This window comes from Oryza glaberrima, chromosome 4 (assembly GCF_000147395.1).
Source record: "Oryza glaberrima chromosome 4, OglaRS2, whole genome shotgun sequence".
NCBI lineage: Eukaryota > Viridiplantae > Streptophyta > Magnoliopsida > Poales > Poaceae > Oryza > Oryza glaberrima.
In genome coordinates, this window is record NC_068329.1 from 27,148,687 (window position 1) to 27,161,771 (window position 13,085).

The following is a 13,085-nucleotide window of genomic DNA, read 5'->3' on the forward strand; positions in this document are numbered from 1 at the left end:
GCGCGGCGCAGCGACGTCTGCATCGCATTTTGTTCTTACGGCACCTGCAATGGTTATCTAGCTTAGAGCAGGTATAATGACGGACTATTAGCTAGCTATAAACATATTTTAATGAGATAAAAGATGAGATAGAAGAGCAGCAGCCAGCTGTAGCACGGACTCCAAGATACAGTGAGTGTATGACAGTGGGACTATATATCATAGTATATTAAGTAACTATTATATGAATTAGCTATTAGATTGGCTACAAATGAATTGGAGCTAGTAGTGGTGATGTGACCATCAAGTATATGCATACAACCAAGCATGAGAAATATAAAACATTGCCAAAGAATATATTGGATGAATGGAGGATCTACAAGATATTAAAGTCCAATGAGTTTTGGAATCCAATTTGGCCTCCGGAGACAGCACTGACTACAAACAGACCTAGCGCCTTCATGCCAACTCCGATTTGGGTGATCTTGGACTTCGTGGAAAGCTTATCTCGCTACCTTTCAAACGCATCCGGTCTCATGTCCAAATTCATCTCGAGTCAACGGGAATCGCCAAAACAAGACAGTGCTGTTGCTGAAACCGAACTTGGGCCTTGCGCCTTTTAATAGACTAGGCCCATCTCGGAAGTGTCTCCCTCCACCTCCACGAATTAGCACTTAACCCTAGCTTTGTTTTCCTCTATAAATAGCTTTGTACATCCTCAAAAACAATTGGGTTTTATTTAGTTGAATTTTGCCAAGTGCCATTCACCTTGTTTCTAGTCCTCGCTCGATTAGTCGGCGACTATTGATTCAGAGCCCCCAATAGTTGGTGTGTTGATTTGCTGGGTCGATTAGATCTACCACTTCAATCGCAACTATTCCTTTGTGCTTAATTACCTATTCGCAATATTTAGATTGCATCTTATCTAGTTCTTGCAGTGTTCTCTCGTTTGAATTGCAGGGATCATCAACCGCGCGTCACGGTTGGTACAACATCGTTTATGGTGTAGCGATTGCATGGCGTTCTGGACTTGTTCTGGTTGGTAGCCACGTCGCAAACGTCATACTCGATCAAAGTGAGAGTTATCCCCTCACTAGAAGATCGGGCCACGAGAGAGAGCGTCATCAAGTGGGCTATACTATTAAACTTGCTTTTAGGAGCCTTATGCATGTAGTTGTATTGTTATTATCGAAAATTTTTAGATACACGGTACTCTATTTTTTTTATAGCAACTTTTAGCCATACATCTAAGCAATTGCTTGTCTCATAGACGTATATAAAAACTATTATATTTTAGGGATGCAGTGCCAATTTAGAGTTACAAGATACTACTCTTCTTCAAGTTCTCTTCTCAATGTCCCTTGTAAAAAAAGTTCTCTTCTCAATAAAAAGAAGTGCACTAAATCAAGAGTACTTAATAAGTATAGTAAGAATCACTGTGCACTAAATCAAGAGTACTCCTTAATACTCCATCCGTCACATAATATAAGAAATTTTAAAGGTATATGACATATTATAGTACTGTCTAGATTCATAGTACTAGAATATATCACATCCATCCAAAATCTCTTATATTACGGGACGGAGAGAGTAACTAATAAGAACCACCGTATAGCAAGAGCAGCAACATTTGTTCGTTCAATAACATAACAAAGGTACAAATATCAATATGTAATGTAAATTTCTTGGGAGACGGAGCATGCATAAACAATATACCATGTACTTACCTGTTACTATAGAAAAAAAATGCTACTCATCATACTCCCTCCGTCTAAAAAAAACTAGCCTAATATTAGGATATGACATATCCTAGTACGGCGAATCTGGACATACTTTATGTCCAGATTTACGATACTAGAATGTGTCGTATCTTAGTACTAGATTGGCTTTTTTTAGACGGAGAGAGTATGCAAGTTTCAAAGCTAGCACCAATCAAAACTAGCAGTAGTCAAGTGTAGACGAGATAACAGAGACCAATTAGGAATGATATACAACACTGACCATCATCATGACGTGGTTTGCAAGAATATTTAGCCTAAAAAGCTCACTGAAAAAGAACCAGTAAAACAATGTTATTTTCCTTCCAAAATTAAAAGGGTCATATTTGCCATCTAATAATTACATTTACTTATCAAAACTAAAGCACGATCCAACCTACAAATTATGATAATAAGAAACCTAAAAAAAAAATTATAGGAAATCTTCTCTTATAATCTCATCTACTCGTTCATATGACAGAGAACGCAAAGATATTACAGAGGAATATGTGTTCAGCTCATTTGCTCATTCAAACTAGGACGTTCTAGCTCACCAATTAAGCGTATCCGGAATCTGAGTCAAGCTCTCATTTACCCCCTCAAACTTCGATATTCCAGCAGATCATTTGCTCATTCAAACTAGGACGTTCTAGCTCACCAATTAAGCGTATCTGGAATATGAGTCAAGCTCTCATTTACCCCCTCAAACTTCGATATTCCAGCTCTCCAATTACATGATATCCTCTTAAAAATTGGATAATGCCCCTGGAAACATCTCTTCTTAAATGATGTAATATATTTTAAAATTCTAGAATAGTACTTCTCTGGTTTATTCGTCGACCGACTAATGTATTATCATATGATTTGCACAATGCCGAAGTATTGAAGTCAAGCCTCTCTCTTATTTATCTTTTATGTCATCTGTTGATATTTTGTTGATATTTGTATACTCCAGAATAGATTGGTTGTGTTCAGCAGCTGGCAACCAATTTTTCTCATCAAATCTCATATAGCTTACCACTTACTTACTTTACTTGTCCAGAGCTCATTGTTGTTGGTTTGTTCACTAGCATCCTTTGGTGTTACTTGTGGTTCATCGTCCATTTTATTTCTTCTTTGGTTGTACTGGCATTTCTTTCATAATCTCTGCTCTATTTTTTTCTCACTACTGCTTCAATATATTTAAATCGCTTCTGATGTGTGATAGTTGGATCAATAGCTTTATGGATCATTCCTTATATGAGACAACCAATCCTCTAATAGCTCATTTTTATGGGATCATTCCTTATATGAGACAACCAATCCTCCACGTTCTTTGCATTTAGATTTAGGTATATTTGTCTTAAGGGTTTGGATGAGGTTACAAAGTTTTAGTGCATATTACATTGGATGTTTGCACACTAATTAGAAGTATTAAACATAGACTAATGACAAAACCTATTCCATAACCCTGGACTAACTAATTCGCGAGACGAATCTACTGAGCATAACTAATCCATGATTACCCCTAACTAATCCATATAATTAGAAGTATTAAACGTAGACTAATGACAAAACCCATTCCATAACCCTGGACTAATTCGCGAGACGAATCTATTGAGCCTAACTAATCCATGATTATCCTATGTGATGCTACAGTAAACATGTGCTAATTATGGATTAATTAGGCTTAAAAATTTGTCTCGCAGATTAGCTCTCATTTATCCAATTAGTTTTGTAAGTACTCTATATTTAATACTCCAAATTAGTGTCCCAACATCGAATATGACAGGGACTAAGTTTAGTTCCTAATTGTTACATTTCAGATACTATTTTTAACCCTAGCAATAACCTGGATAATACCAGGAAGAGGGTAGAGAAACCGAAAATGACCCATTTATTCATTACAATCAGGCTGTCCATATTTAACAAGAGGAATTGAACAACAAAGTCGATTAAGAAAATATTCAATATCATTTTTTAAATGATCTTAAATTAGATAAACCCACCCACTTTTTTTTCTTATTTAAAATGATAGTCTTAAATTAAAATTAGAGAAAACATATTTTCATATCTTTCTTTCAACAGTGGCTCAACTTTATTCATGATTCTCCATACATAATTTCATACAAAAATTCGATACAAAAAAATCTTTATTAAATTAATTGTTTTTGGTGGTATAACTTAAAATCAAAAAACCTATTATCAAATGAATTATTTTTTTAGAAATAACTTAAAATTCAATAAGAATATTATCAAATAAATTATCTTTTTAGTAATAACTTTAGATCTAACAAGCTTATTATTAAGTTTTTCAGAAAGAACAATATATAACTTTTTTTCCTCTACCTTCTAAAAATTATGTTATTTTTTCTTTATGCTTCTCATGTTTATCTCTCTTTCTTTCCCTACTTATGCTCATATCTGTTTTATTGGTGAAAATAGGTACCGCGCTATGAGGAGATGAATATAGCGTTATTCAAATTTATCCATAAAATACACTTTCAAAACATTTTCTCAAATCCACGTTAGATAAGGCTATTTTAGAACCTAGCTTTATAATATAAACTTGATGGAAACACCATCGTCCCTATATACTTCAATCACACAAAACACAATACTGAGCTTACCTCTCTTTTCATTGCAAGGAATCAAAAAACAAAAGAGGTTTGAATAGAAAAACAATTTTAGATAGAAATGCAACACATTCCATAAAATTTACAAGGATGGGAGACAACACTCGTACATAATTTAATTGTAAGAATTGAACATTCACGAATCGAGCAATGAAAATTTAAACTCTCTAAAAAAAAAGCCCTAGAGACTCATACAAGGAGCACCATAAACTTTAGGTTTGATCCTCTATTTATAAGCTAAGTTGGATAGAAACCTAACAAAAAAAACCTAAAATAATAGCAGGCTATAAGTCAGCTATAAGCATATGTGGAGGTGAGAAGGGAAGAGAAGAGTGAAGAAAATCGGGCTACATATTTGTAGCCAGTTGCAGCATAAACTCTAACACGTTGTGTTATATGAGAGGTGGGACCATATATTAATGGTTTACAAATTATAATAACTATTATATGAATGAGCTATTAGATTAGCTATAGATAATTTAAAACTAGTAGTTGGCTATACTATTAATCTTACTCTTAGCTCAACCGAGGGAATACTACAGATGGCTGCCATGTCGCCTGGCAGTAAAGCCACTCCAAGGCTTCGGTCCCGTGCGGCCCAACCGGATAGAGACGCACGTCCCAGATCCGTCCCACGCGCCCTCCGCGGGGCCCACGATCCGTGTCGATGCATGCTATCCGCGCCCATCACCACGTGTCTCAGCCGATCGATGCCGCTGTGCTGCCGAGTGCCGAACCGGACACCGCATGCCACGTCGTCGTACGGTTCCCGCCCGCTCCTCCCGCGCATGGCAAGAACGGACAGCTGGAGATCGCAGGCCGCATGGCTCGATCGTCCAAGCCATACAAGGTTGCCAACAAAGGTTTGGCTGATCTGTCAATTGAACCCGTCGCGTTTTGGTTGTAGCATAGTATGTATATTCAGGGCAACCCGTGGCACGATACAAACATGGCAACGAACAAGCAAGTACACCTCGTTAGCAAAATGTTGGTCGACCGTCCACAAACAAACATTCATGACTAATCGAAGTCACAGACTCACAGTTGAATTTGACACTTACATATGGATCGACCTGAACCTATAAAATATAGTGGTAAAGATTAACAAAATGTGGCGTGACACTGGACCTTGCAGTCACACTAGGACCATTGGATGTAAATCAAACGGGCAGATAATCAAAGATACTATTCAAACAAAAGAAATACTGCATATTTACTGTAGCTCCTGTGTTGTAGCTTCAAACCCTCCATAAGAAAAATAGATGACCAAGATCACATGCAGTTCTTGTCTTGCAGTCCCTAGTATAACTGCACGTGATCTCAAATTCGCAGTAGTGAATTAACACCCCTTAACTTCAAACTTGTGCGTGCACATTTTTGGGGGCATGAACCTAGAAAAAGGCTTTATTATGTAACAACAATTGATTTCGAAGACTGAACAATATCACCCTTAGCACATTGCTGGAAATGTTCAATTAACAGGGGAACTTCGTACTCAGCACAGAAAAAATGGTATGACAATACAATCACCTCATCAATTCATAACGACTTCGGTGTCGTTAAGTCTACAGCCTTTTGTCTCAAAAGGGAAAAATGAGACAGCCAACCCGGAGAGGAAGATTACAAGCTCAAAGAGAAGGATCGCTGTCGTCTGCTGGCAGCTGTGTACTAGAGCAACAGCGACGAGAGGACAGAGGATGCCTCCAATCCTACCTACAGAGCTCGCCACGCCAATTCCGGTTGTTCTGACAGAGGTTGGGTAAATCTGAAAATTGAAGCAAGGAGAAGAAAACCGTTAGCATTAACATCTGATCTTCCATTTTGTTGTCACGATGATGAAATGAAAACAAATTATGTGCTATCTAGTGACACTGAACTACTGAACCATGTGAGGCAGCAGAACTGAACCAACCTCTGGAGCATATATGTATACAATTGTAAAGCTAGCAGATATGCAAAGCCGGGCTCCAAATAGGGAGACTCTTGTTAGTATATCCGTTCGGGAGAAAATTAGTGGGAATAAGAAAACACAGCTTGTGAAGAGCATTGATGCCATTGACAGCTTTCTACCAATCCTATCCACAATCATGGCTGACAAAAATGATCCTGGAATCTCTGTTTCAAGAAAACAGAGCAGCATTCGTTGTTAAAATGGGAATCATATGCACTCGAAGAAAATTAATAATGTACAGAAAAAACAAACCTGCAAAGCTAGATATAAAAACGTTTTTGTATAAGCTTGCATCATTTGAGTGTATGGATTCAACCTCCTCTTTTGCACATATCCTATTACCGTTACTTAACTCCGATGTGAGCAGAACAATTCCATAATAGGAAAATGCATTTCCAAAGAAAGTCATCCACAGGAGCAGAGTTGCACGTATCAATTTTGGCGACAGCAGCTTTGCGACGGACAAACCTCCAAAACTGGAACCTTTGTCTTCAATGATGGTGTCATCTTCTTCAGCATCAGCAAGAAGTGTTGTAGACTCAGATGTTGAAAGTTCATCTAGCTCAATGTTTTTGTCAGATACAAGCCTTCCAGAGGGGAGCTGTACATTGTTCAATCTAGCCATTTTCTCCAGTACATCCATGGCTTCTGTTACTCTGCCTTTCATGCATAGGAACCTTGGTGACTCTGGTGTAATAACATAAAATAAAAGCAGGACGAAAGATGGGACAGCAGATAATGCTAGCAACCACCTCCAGCCAAATTTGGGCATTACTGTCTGCAATTAGCATGATGAAAAGATAGTTACAATAATGACAGGGCCTAAAGATAGTTACATACATTTTCACAATGAGAATGTAGGCTTCCTTGAATGAGAATGCAGAACAGGGCACTTTCTTATTGACCTTTGCATAACCCACCAAGTAAAAGTACAGATATTCCAGTTTAAAAATACCAGGGAAAAATATCATACCCAAGCAAGAGAAGCCTCGAAGATGGTCCCAACAGTCCAAAAGGCAGAAAATACTACCATCCAAGTTCCTCTAGTTGGAGCAGGAACAAATTCCAAGAACCAAGATGCAAGGACAGGTCCCCCTCCCAATCCAATACCAACTAGAAATCTTAGAGAAATTAGTGACACATAGTTAGGTGCAAAAGCACTGAGGAATCCAGCTCCACTAGTCACGATGGCGGTAAAGAGAAATCCTCTCCTGTAAATTACAAATGCAACAGAATGTATGAGCCTGTGTGCTGCACACCAAGAGGAATATATCAAGGTAGTGTTTGCAATATCATGAAATAAGCATCACCAAAATATATGATTTCAGGAACATAAATTTGAGGGATGGTTTCAAGGATATTTCTGAAAGTAACATAGAAATGTCTAACTGATCAATTATCTAAGACCTTTGCCAGTTGTTAGTTACTAGCTAAAACCATAGTTATTGAGACTGGACCGGTAATTGAACCGGTGAGGCTCTTGGTTCGATGGTTCACTGGTTCAACCGGTTGAACCATTGGTCTAACCCGGTTCAATAGTTATTAAATATATTACTCATTCCTTTCAAACACAACAAGGATGATTGCCTGGTGGTTGGTGAGGGCTCTTTTTCCCTCATTTTCCCCCGACTGCTCCCTTGCATGCACCCACTCCCTCGCAAGGCCGGTTCAACGATGGTTTTTTCTCCGTTTCTATAGCGGTTTTCATGAAAACCGGACAGCCTAACCGGTTTATACCGGCTTGATTGCATATCCGGTCTTTTAACTGGACCGAACCGGCAGAGGCTCCAGTTTTGGTTTTTCCCGGTCCGACCGCCGGTCCGGTCCGGTCTTAATAACTATGGCTAAAACTATCAACTGGAACAAGCTGTGCATGGAAACAAGTTCACAGACCATCTTTTGTGACCCATTGCTAAGCTAAAGCAATAAGCATCACCAAGAGATCAAATTATTATGCATAATGTGTGCTAGAAAACAAAATCAGTGATTGGAGTAAAAGATGGACCTGCCTCCTTCCGTAGTTGTCTGAAACTACACCCCAAGTGTAAGCTCCTATTAGCATTCCAACAAAAACAACGCTTGTAATCATGCTTTCCTGATGTGAAGTAAGCTTCCATTCTAACTGTACTGATGGACCAACAAATGATAGTAGCATCATCTCCATTGCTTCTGCAATCAAGCCGACCCCGGCATATGAAAGAATCAATATTTGGTACCTCCCAAAACCTGATGACAGAAGCGCGTCATCGACACTATACGTGGCTGATTGATCCTCCTCCATCTGCAAGGCAATGATAAAATATGGTTATTCTTTCAGCAGCCAGCTGATTAATCTTCCTGACAGTTCTTGTATCTAAACTGCAGAAGCCCAAGGCTGAAAACAGGAACTCGAATCCTACATTTTTCCTGTAATTCTGCCTGTTCAGTATCCGCACACCATTTTTCTTTTGCTTTGTAAATCTAGTAAGAGTATATGTTCACGGTTAATCATCCATGGAGGACAGATAAAACTGAAAAAGAGGAAAAATCTCCCTTATCTCACTCTGCAAAACAGGTCTTAATCACATACGTACTAATCCACAACTGTTACATACACACACATATAACTAAAGAGTAATGAAGGATTCATAAGTTCCATAGCAGTGGCGGCGGATCTAACATGGGCCAAACCTTTTTGGGAACCATCAAACTGTTATTGGTATTAAGGTTAAGGCAAATTTCTAGAACAGAAGCTAGGGTTAGCGCAAATTCGAGAAAAAAGTGCGTGGGTAGAGAGCGCGATGGATGGGGATCGGCGCAGGCGGCGGTGGCGGAGGATGTGCTCACCAGGATGCGGCGGAAGCAACGACGGCGGCGCTCGCGGGATGGATGGGGGATCGGCGGAGGCGGAGGCGGATGATTCGCCGATGCTGTCCAGATCCCGACTAATCAAAGCGGTGGATGGAGAGAACGAGCGATGAAATGGAGGAGAAGAAGCCAAAGTCAAAGCCAAAAGCCAAAAGTCAAAGTGTGTCTCGAATTCATGGATGCGGAAAAATTAGCTCTAAATCCTCCCAGATTCCAGAGATAAGCGCGTGGTTTGAGGATTTTGCCAGCCTTGAATTGAAAGCGCAGTTTTAGACAATTTCTTTCAGCTCCTTTTTGACCGGAGCTTTGTGTTCATGTGCCATGTGCAAACCCATGTGGAGAATCCCTTGGAAAAGGTAGGTGGTATATCCATGTCAAAAATGTTGTGGGCTCTGTGTGCTTGGGCTTATGTGAGCCCAAATAGAGGCCTTTAGGGGATATCGGAATAAGTCCAATTTGACTCCCTTAAATGTGACCTAAATCTAATATATGTGACCTTAACCGCAAAACCAAATATCTTGGCTCCTCAGTTGTTAAAACCGGTGTAATTTAACTCTCTCAGCGGTTTTTTTACGACACGCCACCATCGTGTCATCAAACCTCCGCGATGACGACGAGAACAGGGGCGATGGTCTCCACCAGCTGGCTCCCGCCGCGGAGGCACCACGCTACTCGACGTCATACCGCGTCGGCGAGGTGGTTGTCGCGAAGGAAAGGAGTGCCGCCCACGGTGGTGTTGGTGGCGTCATGACGTAGCGCCGTGGTGGTCGAAGACACGAAACGGAGGTAGGAACTAGGAAGCGCCGCTCGCGGCGGAGTAGGCAAGGTGGCCACCGTCCCTGGCGCCGTGAGGTGTGGCCGCGGCGACGCCATCGTTGCCAATCGCATACCCCTCGGGTTAGACAGCGTGGGAAAAAAAAAGAAGAATAAAGAAAGGGAGGAGACAGAAAAAAATGAGCTAGTTGAACCGGGTCAAGACGCCATATCAGCAAAACCGCTCTTCAAAACCGCTGAGGGAGTCAAATTACACTGGTTTTAACAATTTAGGGGTCAAAATATTTGGTTTTGCGGTTCAGTGTCACGGATTAAATTCGGGTTACTTTTAAGAAAGTTAAAGCGGGCTTATTTCGGGGATATCTCGCATTATATTCCGGACTAAGTTTTAAGAAAGTTAAAGCGGGCTTATTTCGGGGATATCTCGCATTATATTCCGGACTAAGTTTTAAGGCCCAATAGAACAAGACGCTTCTTTTGATCTAATTTTTTCGTTTATTCATGCTCATTCGAATCGCTTACTAGCAAATAAAGAATCGTTTAAGGGTAAAAATTTTATATAGTTGTCCTCAGAGACTCAAAGTAATAGTTGTAAAATAAACTATAATGAAAAAGCCAAAAAACAAATTCAAAATCAAATTCTAAAATTTAAATTTTGGATTATAAGCATAAGCTAACCAGTGTAAAACAAATAGTGTAAAAAAAATCAAACTTCGTGCTTTGAAGTATCTTCAGAAAAAAAAAACAGTGTAAGAAAAGGAAAACAAACAGTGTAAAAATGAAACAAGCACTTTGGTACACAAAGGTGCTTATGAGATAATATTACAGTGATGGTATTGGCATATACACGAGCTGATTTTGCGCCAAATACATCAGCAGATGGTACTATTAGACAGAACAATTTCCCCTGCTTCAATAGATGTGCACTATCCATGTCTGTACCTAGTGCTGCTAATTAACCAACAGGCGACATGTGTAATTAACGAAATGATCGGAACGACATACGTACTAGTATATGCATACTCGATCGACCAAACTCCCAAACAATAAACGTCATGTAGATTAAGTACACGATAAGTTGTAGTTTAACGAAGTGCACCTACTCAATCGATCTGTACTGCTTAATTGGTTACGACTTGCAAGCAAGCCTAACTCTCTCTGGAGGCAATTAACCTACTATCTAGACCACAAAAAGTATTGCACATATAATTCACTACCTAACAATGTCCGACCGTACCGATCTGGTAATGCATTTGCTTGCATCAGAGCATCATCGACACACCTGTATCTGCATGCCCTTCTTTCCTACCTAGCTTGATAAGCATATACACATCTGGCTAATGCATGTAAGGAAGTGATGGCATGTGTGTCAGTGAGCAATTATATTAATTAGCATGTTATGATCTGCTCTGACCAACTTCAGGTTTAAAAACATTGCGTTGGCATTGAGCCCTTTTCTTGGTGATCTTCCAACTGAACCCAATATATTTGCCTGTTACATCTTACTACTAGGCTTTGATTGACAAGAAAGGAAGGGGTTCAAGTGATGATGCATTACCTTGTATATACCTTCTTGTTGCAACTAGAGAGATTATAATCTCGGATTAATTAATATTAGCCCACTCCTTAACTAGTTGAGTGTGGTTGCTTGTTACTTCGGCACTGGCTTTCTGGTCTCTTTGCTCTGACCACATTCCTTCTTCACCTTCTGTTGAAAAGAGCCTGACTTCCTGCCTTCCCGGTCACCAAATTATCTTGTTTTTTCATGTGCGACGTTTTCATCAGTGCATGCAAGATGTAACCTGTTTAGGTGGTGATTAGCTCAAGCATCGTGTCACTGTGGTTGGTAGGATGTCCATGAACAGTGGACTGAAAGATCAGCCATGCATGCAGCATTGATCAGAAGTTCATAACCACTTTACTGAGACACATCAAGCCCTAAACCTTAGAGGGATTAATCGAACAAGACCTAGGAAATATTCCTGACCTCTGCATAACTAATATGCATCATCAGTGAAACAGAGGAAACTATGATTCTCTGCTACATCTATTCAGCAGCTTCAGTATTCACCAGCAGGTTTGACCGAGGTCAACTGAGACAAAAAAGCTGCAGTGCCTGAACTTGATGGATGGCGCCGGCGCATCAAAGGTGTCTGCGAATGTGTAATCTTCCTGTAATTTGCTCCCTAGATGATCCACAAGATCACAAGTAAAAGCAGTATAGTTATCGAGGCCGACTTCATCAGGATGCTTAATTAGCTCGTGGAATGATCGTCGCCGTTGCCGTTTTTCTTCCAAACCTGATCGACGGCAGTTTGTCGCCTGTGCAACTCGTGCAGTTTGTCAACAAGATTCTTCAGATAGCTAGCTTAGGCAATGGTGCGACTAAGCTAGCATTTCTTCAGATTCTTCAGTTTGTCAAGTAATTACTTCTTGCTTGGTTGACTGATGAAGTGATATGATTGTAAGTTTGTAACACTGCCAATTGAGCAATGATAATGACGGAGTTAATCCTTTTCAGGAAGGCTTGACAAATGCTTTTGTTGCTTTTTCGAATTGATAATAATGATGATGAGTAAGGATGGTGTTAAGCTACGTTTAAAGGCTTGGAAGGTGTTGGGCGAGAAACGGCTGACTACAGACATGCTTGGACATGCATGTGAGGACATGTTTGTTGGTGAATGGTCATACACACTTGCATTACAGGTTCAAACGGAATTAATTAGGCTTGAAAACGCAGAAGCTTATACTTCTGCAAAATTGCTTGGCTACACCCTACGTCCACAAATATAACAACATCAACACGGTCTTCAAATTATAACTTAAACAAATATTATTTGTAAACACCAATTATTTTACATAGAAAGGGTTACATATAAGATATACTGTTCCACGATAAATCTAGTAACACTATTCCTTAATTTTTGTTATTGACAATCAATTTTAAAGAAAAGGGTATATTTGTGAACAGAAAAATGTAGTTTCTTATTGAAAATATTGTGGCGCGCTTATATATGTACTTCGTACCCAGATATCCCAGTTAAATGGATATATATATATATATATATATATATATATATATATATATATATATATATATATATATATTACGAACGCGCAAAAAAATTTACACGTCAATATATTAGAAGAAAAGAGTTATAG

General features: G+C 39.4%; 1 protein-coding gene across 1 annotated transcript; it reads right to left on the bottom strand.

The window, feature by feature from the left end:
- Positions 1 to 5,389: 5,389 nt before the first annotated feature.
- LOC127769432 (organic cation/carnitine transporter 7-like) lies at positions 5,390 to 9,456 on the bottom strand. Its single transcript, XM_052295015.1, has 6 exons — positions 9,129 to 9,456; positions 8,312 to 8,583; positions 7,276 to 7,513; positions 6,555 to 7,080; positions 6,264 to 6,466; positions 5,390 to 6,116 (listed from the first exon to the last, which is right to left on the bottom strand). The coding sequence occupies exons 2-6, from the start codon at positions 8,581 to 8,583 to the stop codon at positions 5,886 to 5,888; spliced, it is 1,470 nt and encodes a 489-aa protein (XP_052150975.1). The 5' UTR covers positions 9,129 to 9,456; the 3' UTR covers positions 5,390 to 5,885.
- Between the last annotated feature and the right edge of the window lie 3,629 nt (positions 9,457 to 13,085).

What these genes read in the sequence shown, in the direction of transcription:
- LOC127769432 (XM_052295015.1), bottom strand. Translation starts at nt 8,583, where the DNA reads ATGGAGGAGGATCAATCAGCCACGTATAGTGTCGATGACGCGCTTCTG. An exon ending in TCAGACAACTACGGAAGGAG is followed by an intron (nt 7,514 to 8,311) that starts GCAGGTCCATCT and finishes TGTAATTTACAG; the next exon opens with GAGAGGATTTCTCTTTACCG. An exon ending in TTTTATATCTAGCTTTGCAG is followed by an intron (nt 6,467 to 6,554) that starts GTTTGTTTTTTC and finishes TTCTTGAAACAG; the next exon opens with AGATTCCAGGATCATTTTTG.